At 39.7% G+C, this 26948-nt stretch overlaps 1 protein-coding gene across 1 annotated transcript; it reads right to left on the bottom strand.

The window, feature by feature from the left end:
- Positions 1-3836: 3836 nt before the first annotated feature.
- LOC134844434 (phospholipase D2-like) lies at positions 3837-26948 on the bottom strand. The gene is made up of 9 exons (XM_063861111.1): positions 26667-26948; positions 25455-25866; positions 24679-25017; positions 21820-22045; positions 20671-21578; positions 18471-19632; positions 17767-17993; positions 17095-17281; positions 3837-4115 (listed from the first exon to the last, which is right to left on the bottom strand). The coding sequence occupies exons 1-9, from the start codon at positions 26872-26874 to the stop codon at positions 3930-3932; spliced, it is 3855 nt and encodes a 1284-aa protein (XP_063717181.1). The 5' UTR covers positions 26875-26948; the 3' UTR covers positions 3837-3929.

Here is a 26948-nt window from a genome sequence, read left to right as displayed (position 1 = left end):
ACCATTCGCCGATACCTGTTCGTTAACATCGAATGGCCAAATGACTGTCATGATTGACGGCCGGGCAAAAACTGATACAACTTTATCATAACAAAGGAGTTGATGTGTTAAAAATTGGATGTTTATTTCCCAACCTAGCAAACATATGTTTGCACCAACCTACACAAATTCTATCCATTTTGCAAGAGTGATAACGATTTGCATACAAAACACCAGAAGAAAACACTTGTGGACCTTCCGTTGAACTCATTATAACAAAAAATCAACAGGACCGTACATGACTTGCGACTTCAATCTGGATAGCCGAAACTCATAGTTAGACAAAACAGTACTCGTAATTTTCAGAATATGGTCATGTCTTGTTACCAAAAAACGAGACCAGATTGCGGAATAAAGACCTTTTTCACTTCTAGAAAACAAACAAAAACCAACTGTGTTATTGTGGATTGTTATTCTGATCATCGTAAAAAAGTTTTCCAAGCATTAGAGGCGCTACTATATTTTATGCTCCTGCCAAGAAGGCCGACGACTACCTTCGACAGAACAAGGTATTGAACAAGGTTACAAAAAAGGAGATGGATCACTTGATACGACATGTGGGAATGTGAGGGGTGGAAACTTCTCAAGACCATTGATAAGATCAAACAGCATGTCAGAATAGACTGCTTTGAATAAATTTCAGTTTGTCCAAAACAAGCATTGTTTTTGGCCACCTTCATTGGAGTTTACTTGTGCCATGCCAGATGAGCAAAAACCAAAATTTTCAAATTTTTTTATAGAAATTTGGAAAACAAGGATGCTGGAAGAAAAGGTTTTGGAGACTATATGAAATTTAAGCACTCGAGACTGAAAACATCCTCAAAGAATGCAGATATTGAAAATCCAGCTAGAAAATGGATAATTAATTAATGCGCTCCCTTAATTTTTACACGAATATCGGCTTGCAGTTTACTAAAGCTTACCGTTTTGTTCAGTAATCTCCCCAAAAATCCTTTGAAAAAGTCGTCCAGTCAGTCGTTGAAGCTATATCAGAAAAAGATAAAAATCCTCGATGAAGATTTGTAGCAGAAACTATGAATTTACGGATTTTTCTTACGGACATTGGGGATAAACCAAAACAAAACAAAAACACGAAATAACAGAACGATAAAAAAAACTCAAATAAATAACTCACACTTGTTGAAATGATTGAGAACGACTGAGAACGTCTTGTATGAGAATCACTGAACTCATAATTGTTGATTGTTTTGTAATGCAGTGCGCAAAGCTGAGATTATTGAAGCTCTACCATAAATTTTGACGAGTCCTGTGATGTAATTAAAGGTGAAGAATTGGTGATGGACACAAACTTTTTGAATTAGTTTTTGCGGAAGAAAAATGTTTTGATTGTAGTCAACCAGATAAGAGAAGAGAGCCAATTGTGAAAAACTGCGTTCTCAAGGCAAAAAGATGCAAAAACTAATTTCTCCTCGAACTTAATGCAACTCACTTAAAAGGCACAATGAACGGAAAAGGCACAACCAAATAATGGATCGATCCAGACACAAGATTACCAAATACTTCAAGGATGAGAAGACTCACAAAACTATCGTTGAACCCTTGCTAAAAAGGCTGAATACAATTGCGAACAAATTATACGAGGTGGATTTGTTAAAGTCTTCAATTGAGCACAGAGAACCAGTCATTGTTGGACTTTTTAAACTTCAGTATGAAAAAGTTGAGAATGTTGGAGCTTTTTATAATTTTTTTGACAAGTTATGTGATGTAAATAATTAGTTTTTGAAGAAATGGAGCTGGACACAGATTCATTTTAATTAGCTCCTGCCGAAAAAAAATTTCGATTTTAATTCAACCGGATAAGGGAGCATTTTTGATGATTAACTTGAAAAGAAATCAAGAACTAGCTAAACAAATAGGCAAAATTTTTTGGAACTGAACTACTCATCCAAACAGGAATACACTGTACACTGAAAAAGTTTTTTTTATCAGTATATAATGCACAATTTTATGGCAAATTTGGTGCTGCGGTAATAGCTAAATTGAAAAACAAAACAGACAAACAGATGTCCGGCAAAGGTTTTTTGATGCGCTGATATTTTTCCGCTGACAAAAAAAAAACAGGTTTTGTCCGTATTCGAACCAGATACTTTTTTTAATAGTTAGGTCCGCTACCTCTTCGCCACATGCGCGAATTAACGTCGGATTTTTTGTTCCATTTGAATCAACGGTATAATTATTCCGATGGTTCTGTTAAACTAGTTGTTAACCCGAAAAGAAGTCCATATTCCGGTTTCATAACGCTTGCTAATCTCCAGCGTATTATTGCCACTATGCAATTTGAATGAAAATTCAATTCATTGCTCAGACCATTGAAAATGGGATAGAAAAATTGAACATAACATTTTGTTATTTTTTCGTTTACCGCGCAAAATACTTACCACGAAGCTTAGTTCAGTTTCGAGAGTAAAGCAATCGAGTACCATTCGTTATACGAAATTTTAATAATTATTTTGACATTGAGACGAAAAACAACTTGATTTCACAAAAAGAAAATTAGTTTAGGAAGTTCAATTCAGCGCTTATTTGGCCAGAAAGTTTTTTATAGAAAAAAGATTAAAGTTATTAAGCAGTTTTTTTGTTTGTTACTCATTTATTGAATATTTATGCAATCGTTTGTAGCTAATTCACTAACCTTCTATGAGGGTAGGAGTTAATGAACTAGGCTCTAGTACATTTGTATAGTTCTCTTATTAAGACGCGCACTAAAAACGATACTAATTTGAAGAAGAAAAAGAACAAAGCTTTCGTAGTATTTTTTATGAATGTGGTCGGAATAGTCTGCGCTACTTTTACAGCAACCGACTATCCTTGTTCCTTTATGGAAACTAATTGTGTCCACATTTCAAAAGCCAAATTACGGAGATCTAATACCTTAGATCAAAAATTTTAGTTCAGATCCACAAATAATCGATTGCGAAGCAAAACGATTGAACATTTTAAAAATCTTTTCAAGTAACAAAGTGACGTAATTTTGGAAAATTATGTTCTATAATATTTCGAAATTAAAAAAATCCCTTATAACCCTCCCCCCCTCGTATAATAAGTTTATTTTAAAAAATCTTAACAGCCCCCTCATAACAGCCCCCTCAAATCACCCTGTAAAATGAAAAAAAAATATAAGAGGAGAACTTTAAGTTTTTGTTCCGACTTTCGATACGAAATTAACGGAATATTTGTGCTCGTGGTGCTTTTTCTTCAGACAAATTTCGACTTTTTAACGAGCCATTTTTGACGGAACTTTTAATCATTCAAAAGATATTGTTGTTCTGAGCTTAAATTTGAAAAGATATCTCACGTGTGATCATTTTTCGTAAAGTTGTGGGTGTTTAAAGATAGCCATTTAAGCCAATTTGGGACAATTAACGCGCGATATATTTCGCACTATTAACGTATAAGTGGAGATTTTATCCGTCTAAGAATCGTTCCAAATTGGTTGAAAGAATTTTATTTGCCATTATTTGTTTGTTACAGGGAGCGAAATCTATCCTTTTGTACTTTATATGGCGTGTGGGGGGATGATTTTCATAAAAAATTTCAAGTTTCAGAAAAAATTGTTTTTTTTTTTTAATTTTCTTGTTTATTTATTACATTAATTTTTATAGGTTATTACTGCTCCATAAACCTTAAAAGTTAGTCGAAAAATTCAAGGCTTCGCCCTGATACGAGCAGCCTTGTTTACATTGATAACTGGCCACTTGATAAATGGTCCCCGGTTGTAGTGCACAGACAACGAAGGTTGAAAAACTTTGTTTCTCCATCATTTAAATGGTCTCCAGACTCTAAAAACTCAACTTCATTTCAGTTGGCTGGACAAAAAGTGTGATTGTTAAAATCATATATACGAATTCAAATGAAATTTCAATCTAATTTTAGCACCACAGTCTTTCGGGAGCAAATGCTTCGATATTGACATTCAGATCGCCTATGTCTTCAAGGCTGAGGAAGAGTGTGGGAAATAAGACCAAGTAGCCTTTCACTTCTTTGGCCAGACGCAACGTAGAGTTTTCTCTGTCGGTGTCGGCAAGCTTCGGTCGTCTGAAGTATTCTCTCAACCCCTAAAATTTTCAAGACTTCTTTGGACAGGGCTTGCTAGTTTCACTGCAGCTATTATTGTAATAAATAAGCGCTTCATTGTCGAAAAAATAATTGCCAACAAATGGTAGCGCGACAACTCGCAACGAAAGACCACTCGCAAAACAAGACAACTCGCAAAGTCTTAAGAAAGAAAACTCGCAAAAAGAGACAACTCGTATAAGACTCGGAAGAAAATTAAATCTCCCTATAACCTAAATGTGAAACAAAAAAGCGGCAAAAAAATCAAAGCCTTGGAGGCGTCACAAATTCTTTGCTGTTAAGTAATTTTACAGATCAAAGTTATATGAAGAGCTTCCAGCTGCGAAATTAGATCTTTGTTTTGATAGTTTTTAAGAGTTTCTGATATCCTTTGTTGCAATTGTTCATATTTCGGACATTTATAGTGTTTTTCTCCGGATTTGAACCAAATCAGGCAATTTTCCGTTAAAATTTGCTCGTTCCTTATTTGCTGAATGAATTTAGAAACAGTCTGGTGAGCATATCCCATTACTAATTGAAAAATTCTATGTCCTTCTTCGACGGAAATATTGGTTTTTCGATTTGCATTTGATAGCATTGCTGATCTGTTTCCATATAACCTGTCTGAACTCTAGATCTTTTCGTCCACGTAAATATTCCCCCACCCAAGCTTTTTTTCGAAATAATCGAGATATGAATGAGCGGATTATTCTCTGTTGCTGTTGCGTAGAGAGCTATGCTTCGACATCCAAAGAAATGGGGACAAGATCAGTACAACGCAACAACGGAATTTTTGAAGGCGCTGGCACCTGAGTTCTAGACGTGTCCTGAGGGTTTCCAGAATTGGACGATGAAATTGTGAAATCGACGACCGGGTTAAGGCTTCCTGTGTTTGATTCGGGTCTGATGTCCTGAGCGTCCATAGGGACTTTCACCGATCCATTAGCCGATTGATTCGAAGTAATTGGAGTAAAAGTGGTTTGAGAAGCCACAAGTTTTGAGCGGAGGGGCACCAAGACTGTTTTGCTTGCTATGCGGGTGCGGGAACTGGATGGTCGTAGAGACCTGTGGTCATCAGGAGACGAAGTGGAGGAGCTACTGGACCTGGTTGCCTTTGCTGCGCGTTTCCGCCCCCATCTTGGTCGGGGAGACCTGCTTGCCTGAAAAACCTGAATTGAATGGTTCAAGGTGAACTGCAACACGATTTCTCCGAATGACTTTATGCTCATCAAATAAATCCGTTGTCCCAGTAATACGGATGCTTTTGCCCTTAAAAGGTTTGAATAGCTCCAGTTCCGATTTCTTTTCTAGAATTTTGGGGAATATCTCGACTTTTTCCGGAATATGAAGAACTAGGCTATCTAAATAACGTTTGCTACTCGACGTTTGTAGTTGTTCCGCTGGCATCTGAGTACTGAATCTGAGGGTTTCGACCGACTGATTCGACCTTAAAGTAGCGGCTAAGATTTGATTCCTTTCAATCACGGTCTTGAGTGTGCGGAGTCCTTCATCGTGAAAGATTGTCATTTTAAGAGACAAGCACTGTTTTGCTGACTTAACCAGGTTTCTCCAAGGCCTTGTAAATTGGAGTTATGACAACTGAAATAGATGGTCCATCGAAATACGGACACACCGATAGGTTAGATTGCCACTTGCGGACGATTTTTACTCTGGATCGACTGTCACAGTGTTCTCGACGCTGCTCCGCTGTTAGAAGGTCCCACTTCAGCTGTTGATTATCTAAATTAAAAAGTGAAGAAAGACGTTCAGCGTTAAAGGATATTTCAGTATTTGGTTTCCGACCAAATTCTAAATCAAACGAAAAAAAAATTACCGTAACCATAAATTTCAGTATTTGGTTTCCGACCAAATTCTAAATCAAAAGAAAAAAAAACGAAGAGCATCCTGAATATTAGCAAAACCCGGGCATAGTTTAGCTGCCCCCAGCCTATGTTTGACAGTCTGGATAAAACGTTCCAACTGACCGCAGCCCCGATGATCTCCAACAGGACAAAAATGTTGGCGGACAATTTTCTCCTTAGAAAAAAAAAATTAACCAACTTAATTTTAAACCCCGAATATTGGTCTGTTTTGATTGACTTAGGACTGCTTTATTTTTGTGTAAGGACTCAAGGAATTTGATGTTTTTCTTACCCCTAGTTGAGCGTGTGAGCATAGCTGATGGATACATAGAATATCGGTCAACTGCGACCAGACTGTACATTTGATTGTTCACATGATCTTGAAGGGGACCGGCATAGTTCAACTGGACTTCCTTATTCGGATCTAGTAGTCTCGGTGAAAGCTGGAAAGAATCATGCGATAGATTAGACTTTAGTTACTTACCAAAATTGGTACACTGAGGGCAATTTTTGCACATTTGAAAGATATCTTGGTGCATCTGAGGCCACCAAATGTATTGTGCCGCGTCTACCATTGCGAGTTGTCCTGCATGGGATCTGTGAAGCGTTGCCAGGACCGCCATCTGCAATACACTAGGGATGGTCATCCGATTTTCCACCTCTCTTCAACCGTCCACAACTGACGAACACTGTCAGAAAGATTCGAGATACGTATCGATCCGGCTCTAACCTTCATAGTAGTTGTTAATCAGGGTCCCTTTCATAAGACGAAGGCTATGACCTTCGTATGCAGACTCTGACAAAACGTCCGCTTCGAAAATTACCTTGAGACCAGCCAGTGACTTCCGATCCGGGGAGACCAGCGAACTTTTCAACATGCTCAAGCTGAGTCCTTGTTAACGTTGCATCCTGTTGAACTCTGTGCGGCTCCTTCCAGATTCTCATCGGCTGGATAGAAGGTTTGTCAAAAACCTGCAAATACACGGCTTTTAACGCCGCTACTCTCTCAGCAGAAGACTTCTTCCGTGGGCAAGCTGCGCCCAAAATTTTCGAGTGTGGCCCGCTGTTCACCGTGAGCAACGGTCTGACCAAGGGAACAAACTGATTCAATTGTCGATTGAAGCAATCGTCTTTGGCAGTAGACGGAATCATCATTCTCTGAAGAAACAATAGGTTAGTAAAACCGACGCCGCGAACTCGGAAGTTCGATACAGGAATAGACCAGCGAAAAAGCTGGAAATTAGAAATGAGACAGATAGCACGAGAAGATTATTTTGAAGTGGCAGCAAATTTCGGAAATATGCTGAGAGATTGGCAGTTGTGAATGAAATACATGTGCTGCTATCTGATTGGACACGACTTTGTGAGAGAATTAAGTCGTCGTCTCGTGCTGACTTATCAGGCAGATTTTTTTTCACTGATTGGTCGAAATGGCTGTCATTCAAAAAGTAACCCTTTTGCGGCGACGAGACAGTTGTGCATGCATTTGATTTGTTCAATGAGACACACAGAGCCAGTATGAGAGGTGCTACCTGATTGGTCTATAATTGTAGAGTCCGGCATATTATCCCGGCAAGAATTAAAATGGCTACTGTAAATGCAATTGACCGGGGAAAATAAAAACTGGGAAGAACCAAACGATAGATTAGACTTAAGGTCTTTACCAAAATTGGTACGCTGAGGGCAACTTTTACACATTTGAAGGATATCTCGGTGCATCCGAGGTCACCAAATGTATTGCGCCGCGTCTACCAATTCGAGTTGTCCTGCATGGGATCTGTGAAGCCTTGTCAGGATCGCCATCTGCAATAAACAACGTATAGTCATCCGATTTTCTACCTCTCTACAACCATCCCCAACGGAAGAACAGTGTCAGAAAGATTCGAGATACGTATCGATCAGGCGCAATCCTTTATAGTTGTTGTTAACTAGGGCCCTTTTCATAAGACGAAGGCTATGACCTTCGTCTGTAGACTCTGACAGCACGTCCGCTTCGAGGATTCCCACGAGACCAGCCAGTGACTTCCGATCCGAAGAGACCTGCGAACTTTTCATTATGCTCAAGCTGAGTCTTTGTTACCGTTGCATCCTGTTGAACTCTGTGCGGCTCCTTCCAGGTTCTAATCGGCTGGATCGAAGGTTTGCCAAAACCCGCGAATACACGGTTTTTAACGCCGCTACTCTCTCAGCAGAAGACTTCTTCCGTGGGCGAGCCGCGCCCAAATTTTTGAGTGTGGCGCGCCGTTCACCGTGAGCAACGGTCTGTCCAAGGTAACAAATTGATTCAAATGTCGTTTGAAGCAATCGTCTTTGGCAGTAGACGGATTCAACATTCTCTGAAGAAACAAGAGGATAATAAAACCGACACCGCGAACTCGGAAGTTAGCGATATACAAGAATAGATCAGCGAAAATGCTCAAAGTTAGAAATGAGACAGATAGCACGAGAAGATTATTTTGAAATGGCAGCAAATTTCGGAAATATGCTGAAAAATTGGCAGTTGTGGATGAAATACATGTGCTGCAATCTGATTGGACTTGACTTTGTGAGAAAAATAAGCCGTCCTCTCGTGCTGACTTATCATGCAGATTTTTTCACTGATTGGTCGAAATGGCTGTCTTTCAAATAGTTGCCCTTTTGCAACGATGAGACAATTGTGCATGCGTTTGATTTGTTCAATGGGATGACTCCAGAATTGACTCCCTCTGGCGACACAGAGCCAGTATGAGAGCTGCTACCTGATTGGTCTATAATTGTAGAGTCCGGCATAGTATCCCGGCAAGATTTAAATTGGGTACTGTAAATGTAATTGACCGCGGAAGGTAAAACCTGGGAAAAATCAAACGATAGATTAGACTTTAGTCACCTACCAAACTTGGTACATTGAGGGCAAGTTTTACACATTTGAAAGACATCTCGGTGCATCTGAGGCCACCAAGTGTATTGTGCCGCATCTACCATTGCGAGTTGTCCTGCATGGGATCTGTGAAGCCTTGCCAGGATCGCCATCTGCAATAAACAAGGGATAGTTATCCAATTTTCCACCTCTCTACAACCATCCCAAACGGAGGAACAGTGTCAGAAAGATTCGAGATACGTATCGATCCGGCTCTATCCTTCAAAGTCGTTGTTAATCAGGGACCCTTTCATAAGACGAAGGCTATGACCTTCGTCTGTAGACTCTGACAACACGTCCACTTCGAGGATTCCCACGAGACCAGCCAGTGATTTCCGATCCGGGGAGACCAGCGAACTTTTCAACATGCTCAAGCTGAGTCCTTGTTACCGTTGAATCCTGTTGAACTCTGTGCGGCTCCTTCCAGGTTCTAATCGGCTGGATCGAAGGTTTGCCAAAACCCGCGAATACGCGGCTTTTAACGCCGCTACTCTCTCAGCAGAAGACTTCTTCCGTGGGCGAGCCGCGCCCAAATTTTTTGAGTGTGGACCGCTGTTCACCGTGAGCAACGGTCTGACCAAGGGAACAAACTGATTCAAATGTCGTTTGGAGCAATCGTGTTTGGCAGTAGACGGATTCATCATTCACTGAAGAAACAAGAGGTTAATAAAACCGACGCCGCGAACTCGGAAGTTCGATTCAGGAATAGACCAGCGAAAATGCTGGAAATTAGAAATGAGACAGATAGCACGAGAAAATTATTTTGAAATAGAACCAAATTTCGGAAATATGCTGATAAATTGGCAGTTGTGAATGAAATACAAGTTATCCAATCTGATTGGACGCGACTTTGTGAGAAAATTAAGCCGTCCTCTCTTGCTGATTTATCATGGAGATTTTTTTCACTGATTGGTCGAAATGGCTGTCATTCAAACAGTGGCTGGCCCTTTTGCGGCGATGAGACATTTTTGCATGCGTTTGATTTGTTCAATGAGATGAGTCCGGAATTGACGCTCTCTGGCGACGCAGAGCCAGTATGAGGGCTGCTACCTAATTGGTCTAAAATTATTATCCCGGCAAGAATTAAATTGGGTACTGTGAATGCAGTTGATCGGGGAAGTGACTGTTAAAGGATATCCAATAATAGGAGGGTTTGCTGAATAGGAAAAAATTGAGTTACAAGACGGAATACCCTTAGAAGATGGAGCGTTGACCCAACCATCGAGAAAATCGCAGGTATCGAAAAATTTGGGTGTACACTTGTCTAAACACTTTTCATCAATAAAGCTCGGTAAAGGTGCCTCGAACGTAGGGAAACGAGATAAGTAGTCCACCAATCCTAAATTACACGCCAAAATATGTACGACTTTGAAATCGAACGGTAAGAAGCGATCTGCCCAGCGTGGATATTGATGGGTTTTATTAACCCAATTAGTGCTAAAAGCCAAAATAACTGCTTTTTGCCTTTTAATATTTCAAAGTTGCTAAAGTATTCACAGGAACAGACGATAGCAAGCAGCCCGAATTCGTTCATTTACACTTTTTCTCCGGGTCGTTGATGAACCGTGACCCAAAAGCTATCGGTGCCCAAATGTCCGCTTCCATTTCTTGTTCGAGAGCGCCCCCTCCTCTCCGCCCCCCCGACCACTATGGCTACTTGATCCATGTCCTGCAATTTTGATGCGCCCGAATGTGTCAAACTCCCAAAATTTTTCTGCAAACTGGACGTAGTTTGAGCCCATTTCTCCTGTAATAAAGCAGACTTCAGAATATCTTCGGGAGTAGCACCTGAACGGATACATAAATCACGCTGGATATCTTGAAAGCGCATTACAGCTTTGAATATATATACCTTACTTCTTGTTTCTCTTGGTGGATTGTCCAATCACACAGGGCTGGCTGACCCGTCAGACGCAGAAAGAAGGACTCTAGAATCGCGTTCGGAGTGGACAGCGTTATAGACTTATAATTGTTCTAAAATGTAATTCTTCTCTTTCTCGAATAATAAACGCAGTTTTCGATAGAATCCTGAAATGAAATTGCACTACGGTCCTCGTGAGGTTAAAATTGAAAAAAAAATTGTTTTCGGCCCTCGGTACCAAGGCAAAAGAAAAATCTGGATTTAATTCTTCGATCTGGCCTCGTAAAAATATACAACCGGAGCTATCCTGGGGCCTTTTGCTCAACTTTTCTAGTTTATTTCATCTTTTTTACGAACTGCTGCGGCGTCGCGGTCTAGTTGATTTGCTCCGGCTGTCGCATCTTCGCTGGGGCCAGGATCTCTGGCTTAGGAGCGGTCTCGTCGTGTACTGCCTCCGGAGTTTTCGGCAGCAAGCGCGGATCTCATCTTTCCAGCAGCCGGTCCAAGAAAATTGGCCGGTCCAAGATTCCGAACTGCTGGGCGGATCTGAGGTAGGCTTGAGCCAAAAGGCGGGTACTCCCAATAGGTCGGCTCGGTCGCCCGTGACCGTAACTGCTGGCTGCGCCTTGTGGTACCACAAGAAACTTGAGAAAACTACGACAGAATTATAGCAGATGTCATGATCAATTAATCTAGAATCAACCTAAATCTTTTGAAGGATGATAGAGAATGAGTGACTTGAATTGCTTCAACTTCAGTGGTGGTATGGCAGGTCGTCAACAACCTTGATAGCCAGAATGCGATAGCTTTCAATAGATAGTATGACGTAATGAGATACAAAGCAGCATCACTATATCACAAAGTTGAACGCAAAGAAAGTTTTAAATCCTCCTGCAATACAAATAAGAACATTTTTTTGCCGACCAAAAATATGCCGAATTATGGCGGGTTGTAGATTTTGCGGTGCGTTTAGCATCCGCCAGGTAAATCGTCCTAAAAGCTAGAAATAGCCTTTAATAGGATTCAAGCTAATCTTATAATGAAAAACAATGGAAGTTCAACAATGAAATTGGAACGAAAACCAATAAAGTGAAAAAACTGAAGTATCTAAATACATGCCAAGCAAAGAAAATTGGCACGGGCAAGAAGCTAGTACCCGTGTAGCTCACAAAAGAGCTTCACAAAAAATTTGTCGGCCTTTTATTAGGACAACCAAATTGGTTTTCTAAGCTCTCAGAAATTAGTATAAAGACCGCATTTAGTCAAACTTTTCTGCGCCGAAGGCAAGTTTTTGAAAAAACAGGCCAAAAAGGGCGTTTTTAGGGACTTTTTGAAAAATTTTGATCAAAAAGTCGCGTTTTTTTGGCGCGCGCTCCTCCCTCAAAATTAGTAAATTTTGGCGCCTTTAAAAAAGTTAGAGTCCGTCAGCCAAAAAATGATAGCTCAAAATAAAACAAAGGGGGGACCCTTTGGGTAGGCAGGGTTCGAATCCCTGAAGGGGAGAGCGTCCAAAACCCCCCCCCCCCCTCCCAAATCCGCAGGTGTGCTCAACACTATTAGAAGCATATCATGCAAGCTCAATTTCTATGACTTTAGGTTCTTACCGCAAAAGAGAGTATATTGTTAGATGGTACAGCGTTGAATATGTCCTCGTAAGCCTTGGTGTTTTTGGCCGCCCTGGAGTACCAAGTCTGTTTGAAGAAGTGGTCACAAACTGGGTCATTGTAGATAGTGTCATCTATGGGCATGAGGTGTTCACGGAATAGCTTCTGACGCAGGCCCCAGCAGAACCTTGCCAAAACACAAAAAAATTACATACTACAGTTGACTTGATGGATCCACCGGCAATGTATAAACCGGTTGATGTCAGATTAAAAAGCGCTCTGAAGTTTTGAAGAAAAATCATGAAACTCTTTCAAAAACAAATAGTTTATTCTGGTAAAATAATACTTTTTCGTAAAATAATACTTTTTCATAAAAATATTTTTCCTAAAATTACTATGAGCTATTATGCGATGGTATAAAAACAAGCCGAAGTATCAACCAGCCGAAAATACGTAAGCGTTATATAGTAGTAAGAAACAAGTATATGTAACAGTTACGAAAGAAAATTAGTTCATATGATGTATTTTCGGGCTGGCTCATTTACTCCGCGCATTTTCGGCTGGCTTATACTTCGGCTGGTGTATTTATTCTCTATTGTTTGACTAGGAACATAAATTATATAATAGATGTTTAAGTTATGGCAAGAGAACTTACTTTCCGGCTGCGTATGGCTTGCCATCCATCTGAGACTCTATGAACTCCTCGTCTCGGAACGGATACATAAATCACGCTGGATATCTTGAAAGCGCATTACAGCTATGAATATATACACCTTACTTCTTGTTTCTCTTGGTGGATTGTCCAATCAAACAGGGCTGGCTGACCCGTCAGACGCAGAAAGAAGGACTCTAGAATCGCGTTCGGAGTGGACAGCGTTATAGACTTATAATTGTTCTAAAATGTAATTCTTCTCTTTCTTGAATAATAAACGCAGTTGTCGATAGAATTCTGAAATGAAATTGCACTACGGTCCTCGTGAGGTTAAATTTGAAAAAAAAATTGTTTTCGGCCCTCGGTACCAAGGGAAAAGAAAAATCTGGATTTAATTCTTCGATCTGCTTCGTAAAAATATACAACCGGAGCTATCCTGGGGCCTTTTGCTCAACTTTTCTAGTTTATTTCATCTTTTTTACGAACTGCTGCGGCGTCGCGGTCTAGTTGATTTGCTCCGGCTGTCGCATCTTCGCTGGGGCCAGGATCTCTGGCTTAGGAGCGGTCTCGTCGTGTACTGCCTCCGGAGTTTTCGGCAGCAAGCGCGGATCTCATCTTTCCAGCAGCCGGTCCAAGAAAACTGGCCGGTCCAAGATTCCGAACTGCTGGGCGGATCTGAGGTAGGCTTGAGCCAAAAGGCGGGTACTCCCAATAGGTCGGCTCGGTCGCCCGTGACCGTAACTGCTGGCTGCGCCTTGTGGTACCACAAGAAACTTGAGAAAACTAAGACAGAATTATAGCAGATGTCATGATCAATTAATCTAGAATCAACCTAAAACTTTTGAAGGATGATAGAGAATGAGTGACTTGAATTGCTTCAACTTCAGTGGTGGTATGGCAGGTCGTCAACAACCTTGATAGCCAGAATGCGATAGCTTTCAATAGATAGTATGACGTAATGAGATACAAAGCAGCATCACTATATCACAAAGTTGAACGCAAAGAAAGTTTTAAATCCTCCTGCAATACAAATAAGAACATTTTTTTGCCGACCAAAAATATGCCGAATTATGGCGGGTTGTAGATTTTGCGGTGCGTTTAGCATCCGCCAGGTAAATCGTCCTAAAAGCTAGAAATAGCCTTTAATAGGATTCAAGCTAATCTTATAATGAAAAACAATGGAAGTTCAACAATGAAATTGGAACGAAAACCAATAAAGTGAAAAAACTGAAGTATCTAAATACATGCCAAGCAAAGAAAATTGGCACGGGCAAGAAGCTAGTACCCGTGTAGCTCACAAAAGAGCTTCACAAAAAATTTGTCGGCCTTTTATTAGGACAACCAAATTGGTTTTCTAAGCTCTCAGAAATTAGTATAAAGACCGCATTTAGTCAAACTTTTCTGCGCCGAAGGCAAGTTTTTGAAAAAACAGGCCAAAAAGGGCGTTTTTAGGGACTTTTTGAAAAATTTTGATCAAAAAGTCGCGTTTTTTTGGCGCGCGCTCCTCCCTCAAAATTAGTAAATTTTGGCGCCTTTAAAAAAGTTAGAGTCCGTCAGCCAAAAAATGATAGCTCAAAATAAAACAAAGGGGGGACCCTTTGGGTAGGCAGGGTTCGAATCCCTGAAGGGGAGAGCGTCCACAACCCCCCCCCCTCCCAAATCCGCAGGTGTGCTCAACACTATTAGAAGCATATCATGCAAGCTCAATTTCTATGACTTTAGGTTCTTACCGCAAAAGAGAGTATATTGTTAGATGGTACAGCGTTGAATATGTCCTCGTAAGCCTTGGTGTTTTTGGCCGCCCTGGAGTACCAAGTCTGTTTGAAGAAGTGGTCACAAACTGGGTCATTGTAGATAGTGTCATCTATGGGCATGAGGTGTTCACGGAATAGCTTCTGACGCAGGCCCCAGCAGAACCTTGCCAAAACACAAAAAAATTACATACTACAGTTGACTTGATGGATCCACCGGCAATGTATAAACCGGTTGATGTCAGATTAAAAAGCGCTCTGAAGTTTTGAAGAAAAATCATGAAACTCTTTCAAAAACAAATAGTTTATTCTGGTAAAATAATACTTTTTCGTAAAATAATACTTTTTCATAAAAATATTTTTCCTAAAATTACTATGAGCTATTATGCGATGGTATAAAAACAAGCCGAAGTATCAACCAGCCGAAAATACGTAAGCGTTATATAGTAGTAAGAAACAAGTATATGTAACAGTTACGAAAGAAAATTAGTTCATATGATGTATTTTCGGGCTGGCTCATTTACTCCGCGCATTTTCGGCTGGCTTATACTTCGGCTGGTGTATTTATTCTCTATTGTTTGACTAGGAACATAAATTATATAATAGATGTTTAAGTTATGGCAAGAGAACTTACTTTCCGGCTGCGTATGGCTTGCCATCCATCTGAGACTCTATGAACTCCTCGTCTCGGAACGGATACATAAATCACGCTGGATATCTTGAAAGCGCATTACAGCTATGAATATATACACCTTACTTCTTGTTTCTCTTGGTGGATTGTCCAATCAAACAGGGCTGGCTGACCCGTCAGACGCAGAAAGAAGGACTCTAGAATCGCGTTCGGAGTGGACAGCGTTATAGACTTATAATTGTTCTAAAATGTAATTCTTCTCTTTCTTGAATAATAAACGCAGTTGTCGATAGAATTCTGAAATGAAATTGCACTACGGTCCTCGTGAGGTTAAATTTGAAAAAAAAATTGTTTTCGGCCCTCGGTACCAAGGGAAAAGAAAAATCTGGATTTAATTCTTCGATCTGCTTCGTAAAAATATACAACCGGAGCTATCCTGGGGCCTTTTGCTCAACTTTTCTAGTTTATTTCATCTTTTTTACGAACTGCTGCGGCGTCGCGGTCTAGTTGATTTGCTCCGGCTGTCGCATCTTCGCTGGGGCCAGGATCTCTGGCTTAGGAGCGGTCTCGTCGTGTACTGCCTCCGGAGTTTTCAGCAGCAAGCGCGGATCTCATCTTTCCAGCAGCCGGTCCAAGAAAATTGGCCGGTCCAAGATTCCGAACTGCTGGGTGGAATTTGAGGTAGGCTTGAGCCAAAAGGCGGGTACTCCCAATAGGTCGGCTCGGTCGCCCGTGACCGTAACTGCTGGCTGCGCCTTGTGGTACCACAAGAAACTTGAGAAAACTAAGACAGAATTATAGCAGATGTCATGATCAATTAATCTAGAATCAACCTAAATCTTTTGAAGGATGATAGAGAATGAGTGACTTGAATTGCTTCAACTTCAGTGGTGGTATGGCAGGTCGTCAACAACCTTGATAGCCAGAATGCGATAGCTTTCAATAGATAGTATGACGTAATGAGATACAAAGCAGCATCACTATATCACAAAGTTGAACGCAAAGAAAGTTTTAAATCCTCCTGCAATACAAATAAGAACATTTTTTTGCCGACCAAAAATATGCCGAATTATGGCGGGTTGTAGATTTTGCGGTGCGTTTAGCATCCGCCAGGTAAATCGTCCTAAAAGCTAGAAATAGCCTTTAATAGGATTCAAGCTAATCTTATAATGAAAAACAATGGAAGTTCAACAATGAAATTGGAACGAAAACCAATAAAGTGAAAAAACTGAAGTATCTAAATACATGCCAAGCAAAGAAAATTGGCACGGGCAAGAAGCTAGTACCCGTGTAGCTCACGAAAGAGCTTCACAAAAAATTTGTCGGCCTTTTATTAGGACAACCAAATTGGTTTTCTAAGCTCTCAGAAATTAGTATAAAGACCGCATTTAGTCAAACTTTTCTGCGCCGAAGGCAAGTTTTTGAAAAAACAGGCCAAAAAGGGCGTTTTTAGGGACTTTTTGAAAAATTTTGATCAAAAAGTCGCGTTTTTTCGGCGCGCGCTCCTCCCTCAAAATTAGTATATTTTGGCGCCTTTAAAAAAGTTAGAGTCCTGCAGCCAAAAAATGATAGCTCAAAATAAAACGAAGGGGGGACCCTTTGGGTAGGCAGGGTTCGAATCCCTGAAGGAAAGAGCGTCCACAACCCCCCCCCAAATCCGCAGGTGTGCCCAACACTAATTGAAGCATATCATGCAAGCTCAATTTCTATGACTAGGTTCTTACCGCGAAAGAGAGTATATTGTTAGATGGTACAGCGTTGAATATGTCCTCGTAAGCCTTGGTGTTTTTGGCCGCCCTGGAGTACCAAGTCTGTTTGAAGAAGTGGTCACAAACTGGGTCATTGTAGACAGTGTCATCTATGGGCATGAGGTGTTCACGGAATAGCTTCTGACGCAGGCCCCAGCAGAACCTTGCCAAAACACAAAAATTTAAATATTACAGTTGACTTGATGGATCCACCGGCAATGTAAAAACCGGTTGATGTCAGATTAAAAAGCGCTCTGAAGTTTTGAAGAAAAATCATGAAACTCTTTCAAAAACAAATAGTTTATTCTGGTAAAATAATACTTTTTCGTAAAATAATACTTTTTCGTAAAATAATACTTTTTCGTTAAAATTTTTTTCCTAAAATTACTATGAGCTATTATGCGATGGTATAAAAACCAGCCGAAGTATCAACCAGCCGAAAATACGTAAGCGTTATATAGTAGTAAGAAACAAGTATATGTAAAAGTTACGAAAGAAAATTAGTTCATATGATGTATTTTCGGGCTGGCTCATTTACTCCGCGCATTTTCGGCTGGCTTATACTTCGGCTGGTGTATTTATTCTCTATTGTTCGACTAGGAACATAAGTTATATAATAAATGTTTAACTTATGGCAAGAGAACTTACTTTCCGGCTGCGTATGGCTTGCCATCCATCTGAGACTCTATGAACTCCTCGTCTCGGAACACCAGTGCCACCTCGCTGTCCCTGTCCCCCATGAGACTCCTGTCGTTGATGTTGGCACTGCCTATGATCGCCACCCTGTCATCCACTATCATGATCTTGTCATGCACGAAGATTATCTCTGTCACTAGCTTGTCGTTCAGAGTACTGTGGGTCCGCAGTCCACACACCTTAAGCCATTCTTATATTTTTAAAATTCAAGCTTAATTGGACTATACGAAGAAACTATAGATTCAAATAAAGGAAACTGTTTTAATAATACGAATTCAGGAGATAGTTTTACCTATACAATTAGTTAATCAAACTGCTTGTACAGACAAAGTCACCGAAGATCATGCAAAAATTTATATGCTATTCGGGGTATGACTCTGAAAAACCTCACACACAAGTTGCGAGATGATATCAGACTTGAACGCAGGTGTTATCTCTAGGAAATAAGGAATACATGTTTTTGTAAAGTTGCTTTGGCTGATGCTCTCTAAACTGCTTCAACCATCTGGTATCATATCGTTTGATTGCAAAAAATATACTATTTGATATCGCGTTGTCAGTGAATTTAAATTAAGTTAGAAAAACACAATAAACAATCAAGTAAAATCATTCAGTTCAAAAGGCAAAAAGAATTATTGAAAGTACTCAATTCTAACCGACAGGTAGTCGTGAACAGGCACTCTTTTTGCTGCAAGTCTGCCAAACAGACTGTCCTCTCCTTGACATAGGGTTCTGTACATCCAGTTCTGGATCTTCTGAGGCACTGCTCCCCCAGTTTGCCCAATTTGGCCCGGGAAACCCGGCACCAACGGCAAAATAATAAAGACTCTAAACTTTGGTTTAGCTGCATTGTTGAAAGCTTGCACAATTTTTGCTTCTATTTTTGAGACAACTTGGTTGAAAAGTGTTATACCTCCATAAGATGTTGAAGATACAAGAAATTGATTCTCTATGAAAATAAAATGCTCAGCGGAATCTATTGCGTTTATGTATGCTTCGTAAATTGATCGTTCTCGAATGTTCTCGGAGAAACCTCCCGACCAGGACCCTATTGAACGCACGACTTGACATGTCGCTTGGAAGGCATCTTTCTCAACGTGTAGACGTTTTAACGATTGAAGAGTAACATTCGCCGTGCTCTTTGGAATCAACAATGGATATGAGTTTTTCACACGGTATAGACCAAACTTTTTACTTTTGTAAACAGTGCGAATCATGTTCCAGCGTTGTATGAAGTGTCTCGCAACATCTCGCGCACATGTTCCATATACAACGCTTGAAACATCATGCCATGGCATTCTGGGAGTCGTTTTGCGGTCAATGACCATGTCGAAAGGCTGACTAACATCGGTGTGGTCTTTCTTAATGATGTTTACATAATCTTGCCCGACCCATAAGTACTGGTCTGGCTGCTCGCTTATCTCGGGCTCCGGGTAATCTGAATCAACTCCGTCAGTTGAATCTTGGCTATCTTGCGGTTCAATAACGTGTGGTTGGCGGTTATTCACAAGTCGGCTCGCAACTGACCTACTGCTATTTTCGTTTCGCGGTAACAGAGGCTGATTTTCTTGCATGATGTCTTCTATTATTTCCTCTTTTGATGGCTTGAGGTTTCGGTACTTGTTCTTTCTATGAAATTTTGGTATCTTCCGGCGCGACATGCTGCGAGCTTTAGTCGTAAGATTGTGTCGCATCTCGGCGAATGAGTCACGAGGGAGCCGCATGAATAAGTGACTGGCGCGCATGCGGACTGTCTTCGAAGCATTGTGATCAATGGGAGTCGCATCTGATCCGCCTGTATCTGTAAGTCGGTGCATCCTGTAAACAAATTTCAGGTTATTTTCTCTTTTTTCAATCAAATAGACGTTCAAAACATTGCCCTAACCTTGCAAAAACATTAGTGTTGTTATCAGGGGCGGATTTAGGGGGGAAGGGGCGGGGGGGGCGGACGCCCCCCCCTCAGGGATTCGACCCCCTGCCGACCCAAAGGGTCCCCCCTTTGATACTTTTTCAGAAATCCATTTTTGGCCGACCGACCCTAAAATTTTTCTAAAGGCGCCTTGGGCGCCAATATATACTAACTTTGAGGGGGAGCGCGCGCCAAAAAAACGCGATTTTTTTGTCAAAATTTTTCAAAAATTGCCCAAAAACGGCTTTTTTGACTGTTTTTTCAAAAATTTGCCTGCGGCGCAGAAAATTTAGCCAAAGTAGGGGCAAAACATTGCTTTGGGAGAGCTCGAAAAATCAATATGGTCGACCAAAAAAAAAAAAAGGTCGTCAAAATTTTGGAAAATTTTTTGAAAATCCGCCCCCCCCCCCTCGAGAAAATCCTAGATCCGCCCCTGGTTGTTATCTGTTTTCAGATCAACTTGGCACTCTTGTCGAATAATTTTCCTGATTATTTTAATTATTTTTGGCACGCAGAAAATGTTTTTGGGGTATATATTTTGTTTTCATGCATTCATTCAGTGATTGAATCCATCCTGCGCTTATAAAAAGTTTTTTAATTAACCTTCTGATTTTCATCTCCAGTTCTATCAGTTTTGTTTTGTCGGTGTTTCTATAAACTAAAACTTCATATTAGATGATTGGTTGCACGTAACTTTTATAAGCAACAATGAATTGCTGTTCAGTTAGAAATTTAAATTTGCTGTCGAGATGAATTCCAAGATAATTGAAACATTCTGCTTTTTTTATTTGGGTTGCATTTAAAAAGTTATTAATACGTCTTTTTTTTTAGCTTTTTGTGTCCGACAGTGGCCCATGGTCTTGGTTTTTTTACATTTAGTGTCAATTTGTTCTTTTTTATCAATCATTTACCAAATGCATTTATCCTGGATGAAAGAATGATCTTACATGTCATCCCATCTTCCAAAACAGATGTCAATTCCCCCGACATAAGCTACCAGCTGATCCACAATCACCAGCTTCTCATGATGTGCCCATAATATATGGGTTCCAATATAAGGATGGCGCATGACCTTGATATTCGGGTGCATTGACGTCAGCACCTTCTTCGCATGTTTACTCTGCAATCCGACTGCCCATTTAATTTCCTTGTATAGAAGGATATAAATACGAACCCCCTCTTTCGCTTTAGTGGCCAAAACATTGTCAAGTCTATACTTGGGATCTAATTTGTGAACGTTGTTCCGGTCATACTTCCTTATAAGATAATACTGAGGCGTGAGCCACCAATCTGTGATAAAAATTTCCTCCCGTGCGCTCATTAGTGCATGATATAAGGACTGGAAGTATTTAAAGCCATCGATGAAAAACATGCAACGACTATTTGGTCGTTCGGGGGCGAAAGAACTGTTTGGCAAATGTTCAATGTTGGCGTATTCACATGTGTTTTTGAGTCGTATAAGCGATTCGTACCACGGTTCGACTTGTTTGTTGTACACCTGATAGTCGGATATTTTGTTCATGTTTCTGACTCGGAGCCGATTGCTGGCTAGTTTCTCTATTTCAAAAGCCCGATCTACAAGAAGTACGTCAATTACTCGGGCACCCACGGCGTGAATTAGGCACGAATCTTTCAGAAGGAGCCACCCGGATAGCTTGAACGTACGTCGGCAGAACATTTTCTCGTGTCTTGTTTTTCTGCCTTTGACTGTCGTTTCGATCTGTTTCGGGCCAATATCTTTAATGAAGGAAAAGAAGGAGCACTGCAGAAACCTGAAGGTCGCTGTCTCGTTTGAGTGGAACGCGATAAGTTGTTTTAAGTAGAGCCAAAGTTCGTCTTGAAACTTTCTGAGTTCCTAAAATTATTTTTTGTCTCATTTTGAAATATACGATATTTTTTTCTGCCCAAAAAAAACTGCCCAAAGCAGTTTCATCGGTTGACAACAATAATAAGTGCCATCGCTTTACCTTTTTAGCAATTTTTTTTAGATTTTGCAGCTTACATTCAATTCATGTCTTACCATAATTATTGTTTACTTTTTCTCTGATAAAAAATAGTTAATTTGAACAATCTGAACTTATCCGAACGTGTCTTACATTTCCGAAGTTAGAAGAATTAGAATCTCCGGGTCCTCCGTAAGTGAGTCTGTTGATGTTGGGTAATTCTGGAAAAGATCTGCTGGTATCTGTGGCCCTGTGGGCTAGCTGCTTCACTTTAGACTTAGCCCTTGCAGCCAGTAGACTCCTGTGAAGACTGGTTACTTCGGAGTAGCTTTTATTCACTTTCCAGATCGTATCTCCATGTCGAAGGACAATGCCAACCCTAAAAGAGGACGTTTTCTGAAACAAACTCCCGCATGTGATGTATGCGTGGTAGAAGCTGTTTGTTTGCAGCAATCCAGCGAAGCATATCAACTCAAACAATACTTCAGTATAATACGCCTTAAGGGAGGAGCGAACATACAATCGCTATTCATCGATAAGTCATCTCAAACCCTGGCCACCCAAAGAGTCTTTCCCGGGTCGAGGTGTTCGTTCGACTCAAACAAAAATAACTATGTTTTGACCGACTCTACCAAAAATAGCTATGTTTCGACCGACTCGACTGAAAGTAAAATGTGCTCGACTGTGTTCGACTCAAACTAGTTACGTTTCGACCGATTCGGCTGAAAGTAAAGTGTGTTGGACTGTATTCGACTCCAGCGTCCTATGTTTCGACCGATTCGACCCACACTGACTATGATTCGACCGACTCGACCAAAGAAAAAATGTTCTCGACTGTGCTTGACCCAATTATGCTACATTTCGACCAATTTCACTTAAATTGGCTACGTTTTTGCTTATTAAAAACACTTATATACTGGATGTCTCTGCTATTTGCATCTGAGTTGCGCATTTGTAGGCAAAAAATTCAATAAAAAACCGAATTCCAAACTTGTTTCAGCTAGTTTAGATAGTGTTCTATTAGGTTTCGAGCTTATGTTGGAGTAGATTTCGATATAGTTATCGAGTGTTTCAATATTGCGTCCAAAAATGTTTCGAAATTCTGATAAATTTTGTTTCGATAAAATTTTCGACCTTATCAGTCAAAATGTTTCAATTTTGTGTTCGATTTTGTTTTTGAGTATGTTTTTGATCACACTTTATGTTCGACATAGCGCTCGACTACGAATAAAAATAGTGTCGACTATGTTTCGACCACACTTTTTGTTCGACTTATTGTTCGACTAGATTCGAAATGGTGTTCGACTACATTTCGACCATGTTTTCAAATATGCTTCTAATCTATGTTGGGCCAAAAAGTCTGTTTTCGAAGATGGATTTTGGGTTGAACAATATCCTTGTGTTCGACCGAATTCGATTGAAACATAAGTCGAACACCTCGACACGGGTCCTATGATAAACTTACGCCCAGCTACGGATGATTAAACCTAAATAAATTCTGGAGCCGCATTTTACACCTCTTTTCGAAACCCTCATTTTGCAAATCAAAGGTTTTGAAAAAAAAGCATTTTGACACGGTTTGATTGACAAAAATTTGATTCTCGAGTGATCTATCACAATAGGAGGCAGATTTGATTAAATTAGCTGGACCAGTCTTTTTTATAGTTCAAACTGTATTTTCAATTTTTTAAAGGCCAAAATTTTTGCAAAAGAAATGTAAAATTTGAATTTTCGATTTAAATTCCACCTGGAACAGTAAATTTGTAAGCAAAAACTATCTAAATAGCATGTACAAGAAATTGAAAACAAATGACTATATTATGCTCAAAGTTGCTACCTATTGTAACATATTACCGATTCTTTTTCGTTTTTAGAAAATCTTGGCGGACATTTTTAAGTTGTTTACAAAAGTATCAGACTTTCTCTTTGTTCTCGAGCAATCAAATTTTTATGCTTGATGCTTTAGAATAAGGGATAAAATACAAATTTGTGAAACTAATTTATTCAGCAGGTCATCTAAATAGTTCATCTAGGTAGGTCATCTAGATAAGTCGTCTAGATAGGTCAAGATTGAAGCAGCCAACAGCAGACAGAATTTAATCAGAATCAGGGGAAGAGGGGAACGTTATTATGCTTGCAGCAGCGTTGCAATTCCGTCTAGCCTTTTTAGTTGATCAGCTAAAATTTCATTTAAGGCGCCAATTTTTGAGCCAACATTTCCAAAAGGTCTTATTTCCAAAAATTTGCTAGTGGCGCAGAAAATTTTGGCAAAATAGGATTTTAAAAACGCTCCGGCAAAACTTCGAAAAGCTCATGCGCACGCCACTGTATGCTTGTAATCAAATGAGGTACGTCGGCGGTGTTTCTATGGATAGCTCTTTTTTGAAAATCGGTAGAAGGTTTTTTGAGACAAAGCTAAATTTTTTGCAAAAAGTGATATAATTTTCCGAAGCGTCTCAAAAAAAATAATAAAAAACCCAATTCTATACATTTGCATAATACCTGTTTTTATCAAACTGGAATTCTAGGCAAACAAGCCAAGCATGGCACTTGAAATTCAAATTAGCAACTGAACAAAATTTATGAAGCAGTAACAAGGCCAATAATCTTTGAGCAGACACCAGTTGGGCCGAAAAAAAATGATTTTGTAAAAAACTTTAAAAAGTTGTTAGTCCCCCTGAAACTACCCGTTAGTGACTAGTACCCATCCAGTAGTTAAATTTGAATTTTCATAAAATTGAGCATGTCAGCTGCATAGTGATTCAACCGATTCTGTTAAACTAGATGTTAACCCGAAAAAAGTCTAAACTCGATTTGATAACGCTTGCTAATTGCAAGCATAATTACTTTGGCAAATTGCTTTGACTGATTAAAAGAAGTTGAAGTTTTTATGAAAATTACCAATGAATGTTCACTTTTTGATAGTCAATCAAGGTGTCGTAAATTGCACTAACAAGGCTACAGCGTAACTTTGGCAATTAAACAAGGATTAGGCTTAAGTTAAACACTAACATGATGCGGGACACTCTGTCTTTGAACTCCTTTGTATGGGGCCTGATATACCTCAAGTCACTATCGAAACTGAATGACACCTCGGTCACCTCCGGAGCCTCAGTGCCGAAAACAGTCGCACGCTTCCTCAAGTCCCGAGAGAAGATCCCCTTGTAAGTCGGAAACAATGGCATCTCGGTGTCTTCGGTCGACACTTCGTTCACAATTTGCTCGCTGGGGTCGTTCGGGTCTAGAGTGTGAACACTTCTGTTGTCATCGTCGTCTGTTGTTACTCTGTACTCGGGAGTAGCTCGTTTTGTACCCTCAAACAATTGGTCTATACTGATTCCTGATCGAGGTCTAGAACAATGGACATTAACGGTTGATAAATATACTTTTACTTTCGATTTGTATTCCTGCAGTATTCCTGAATTTGAATACCAATTGATTGACGCATTTCATCAAACAAAAATCTCAGTCAACTAATACAAACGTCACAAACAGTTATAAAACCTTAGCTCAAAGATCTCAACCGTGTTCTCGACGATACATTTCTGTTTTAAGTTCAACAACACGATTTATAAAATAGCTGAGATCTGTCTCAAAATCCAAAAAAAAAATACATTAAAAAAAGAAGTCGTCAGGGTAATGATCCATTGCTAATGAAATTGTTTGTATATCTTGACCTAAAAAGTCTACTGTAAAATCTACTGTGACCCATAGCATCTACAACAAAAATAATTTTTTAAAACTTGTTTACAAAGATGAATAACACCAGAAGTATCAAAATTATGTACCGCTCTTTCGTTCTTGTCGTCAGCGAATCGCATCTTCTAAGTAGAGTTTGGTTCTGAGTTCTCCGTTCTCTGACATCGGGATGTTCTCTAACAGAATACGATTTGTGCAACAGAGATCCCTTGACCTTTCTTGGAATTGAACCCAACCGGTTGGACCACCGAGACACCGGATTTAATTCCCTGGATGTCGAGGCACTGTCACTGGACCCATAGTCGTAATGGATCCGATTTTCTGAGAGGGCTAGATAGTCCAGATTGTTTTGATGCATCGATGTGGCCTCATTGACCGAAGTCCAGTATGTGTGTTGCCTTTTGAATGCTTGTAAGCGCTTAGTGCCCTCTGAAGGCAGCTCATCTGGCACAACATCTCTCGACTCACTTGTAACCTCTAGGTCATCTTCGGTAATTTTTGCTAAAAAATTACGCTTACAGAGAATTAACTCAGTTTGATTGAAATATTTTTTGCTATTTATTTTGGTAGCATTTATTTTGGGTTGTTTTGGTAGCAATATTTTTGGTTATCTTAAAGTAGCGTTATTTTTGCGTTATTTTGGTACCGTTATCTTTGATTATTTTTTTCGATATATTGCTGTAATGCTTTTAACTCCATTTGAAAACGAAGTTAATAAACATAAAGAATCAATGAACGCAGTTAAACAGAACAAAAACTGACTTGTTTTATGAAAAAAAATTCAACTTTCGAACGTCAAAGAAAATAAATAAATAGCCTTCAAGCTCTTTAAACTCTTAGAACAGTTTATGACTGACACATTTTGATAAAATTTGAGTAAACTGGATCTGATCTATAAATAATTTTTTTGTTTCGCTGGTAAATCTAAAATTTAAGTTCAACTTCCAAACTTGGTGGCGATCGCGTTTTTCGTGACCTTTATACTTTTGCTGTTCGATAGTGGAGCTGCCTTCCTTTTAACAAAGGAAATGAACTGAGTTTAAGAAGAAATCAAAAGTCAAATAAAGAAAGAGTAAAAATTTCTCCTGAAACAAAAAAATCATTACAACTACGTTCATCGACTCTTAATTAGCTTGATATTTATGAGAATAGCGAAATTTTAATTTAAAAAAATTGTCATATTTTTTGAAAATGCTTTTCGAAATATTTTTCGTATGGCGAAAACAAAATTGTTGATAAGTCTGACCTCAGTCTGACCTTCAATTGGAATAAAATAAAGCAGTTCATCGGCAAAATCTAACCACTTGAAGCAGCATTTGAATGCTGTTGTGACTGATTGTGTTCGTTGCTATTATTGAAAGCTGTTGTTCCAAATAACTGAGGGTCCTGTAGGTCACAATTCGTATCTGAGTCGTTAAAAAACTGCCCGAACCCCAAACTGTCGTTGCTTGCTTCCAGCTCAGATCCATGCTGGCTTTTAAACGAAAACTGTTTTTTCACAGTTGCCATAGATTTGAACTAACTCTAAAGGATTTCAGTGTTCTCAGCGTCCAAACTAGCCGATCGCTCATTGAGTTAACTTT

The sequence above is a fragment of the Symsagittifera roscoffensis genome, chromosome 4, assembly GCF_963678635.1.
Source record: "Symsagittifera roscoffensis chromosome 4, txSymRosc1.1, whole genome shotgun sequence".
Lineage (NCBI taxonomy): Eukaryota > Metazoa > Xenacoelomorpha > Acoela > Convolutidae > Symsagittifera > Symsagittifera roscoffensis.
Note: the sequence above shows the minus strand (reverse complement) of the source record. Positions and strands in the feature narration are given on the sequence as shown.

Bases quoted from the DNA above. Each gene is read 5' to 3' on its own strand.
- LOC134844434 (XM_063861111.1), bottom strand. From the start codon at position 26,874: ATGGCAACTGTGAAAAAACAGTTTTCGTTTAAAAGCCAGCATGGATCT. The intron at 25,018-25,454 runs GTACATAATTTT...CCATTGTTCTAG, and splicing joins ACGACAAGAACGAAAGAGCG to ACCTCGATCAGGAATCAGTA. The intron at 21,579-21,819 runs GTAAGACACGTT...AAATAATTTTAG, and splicing joins ATTCTTCTAACTTCGGAAAT to GAACTCAGAAAGTTTCAAGA.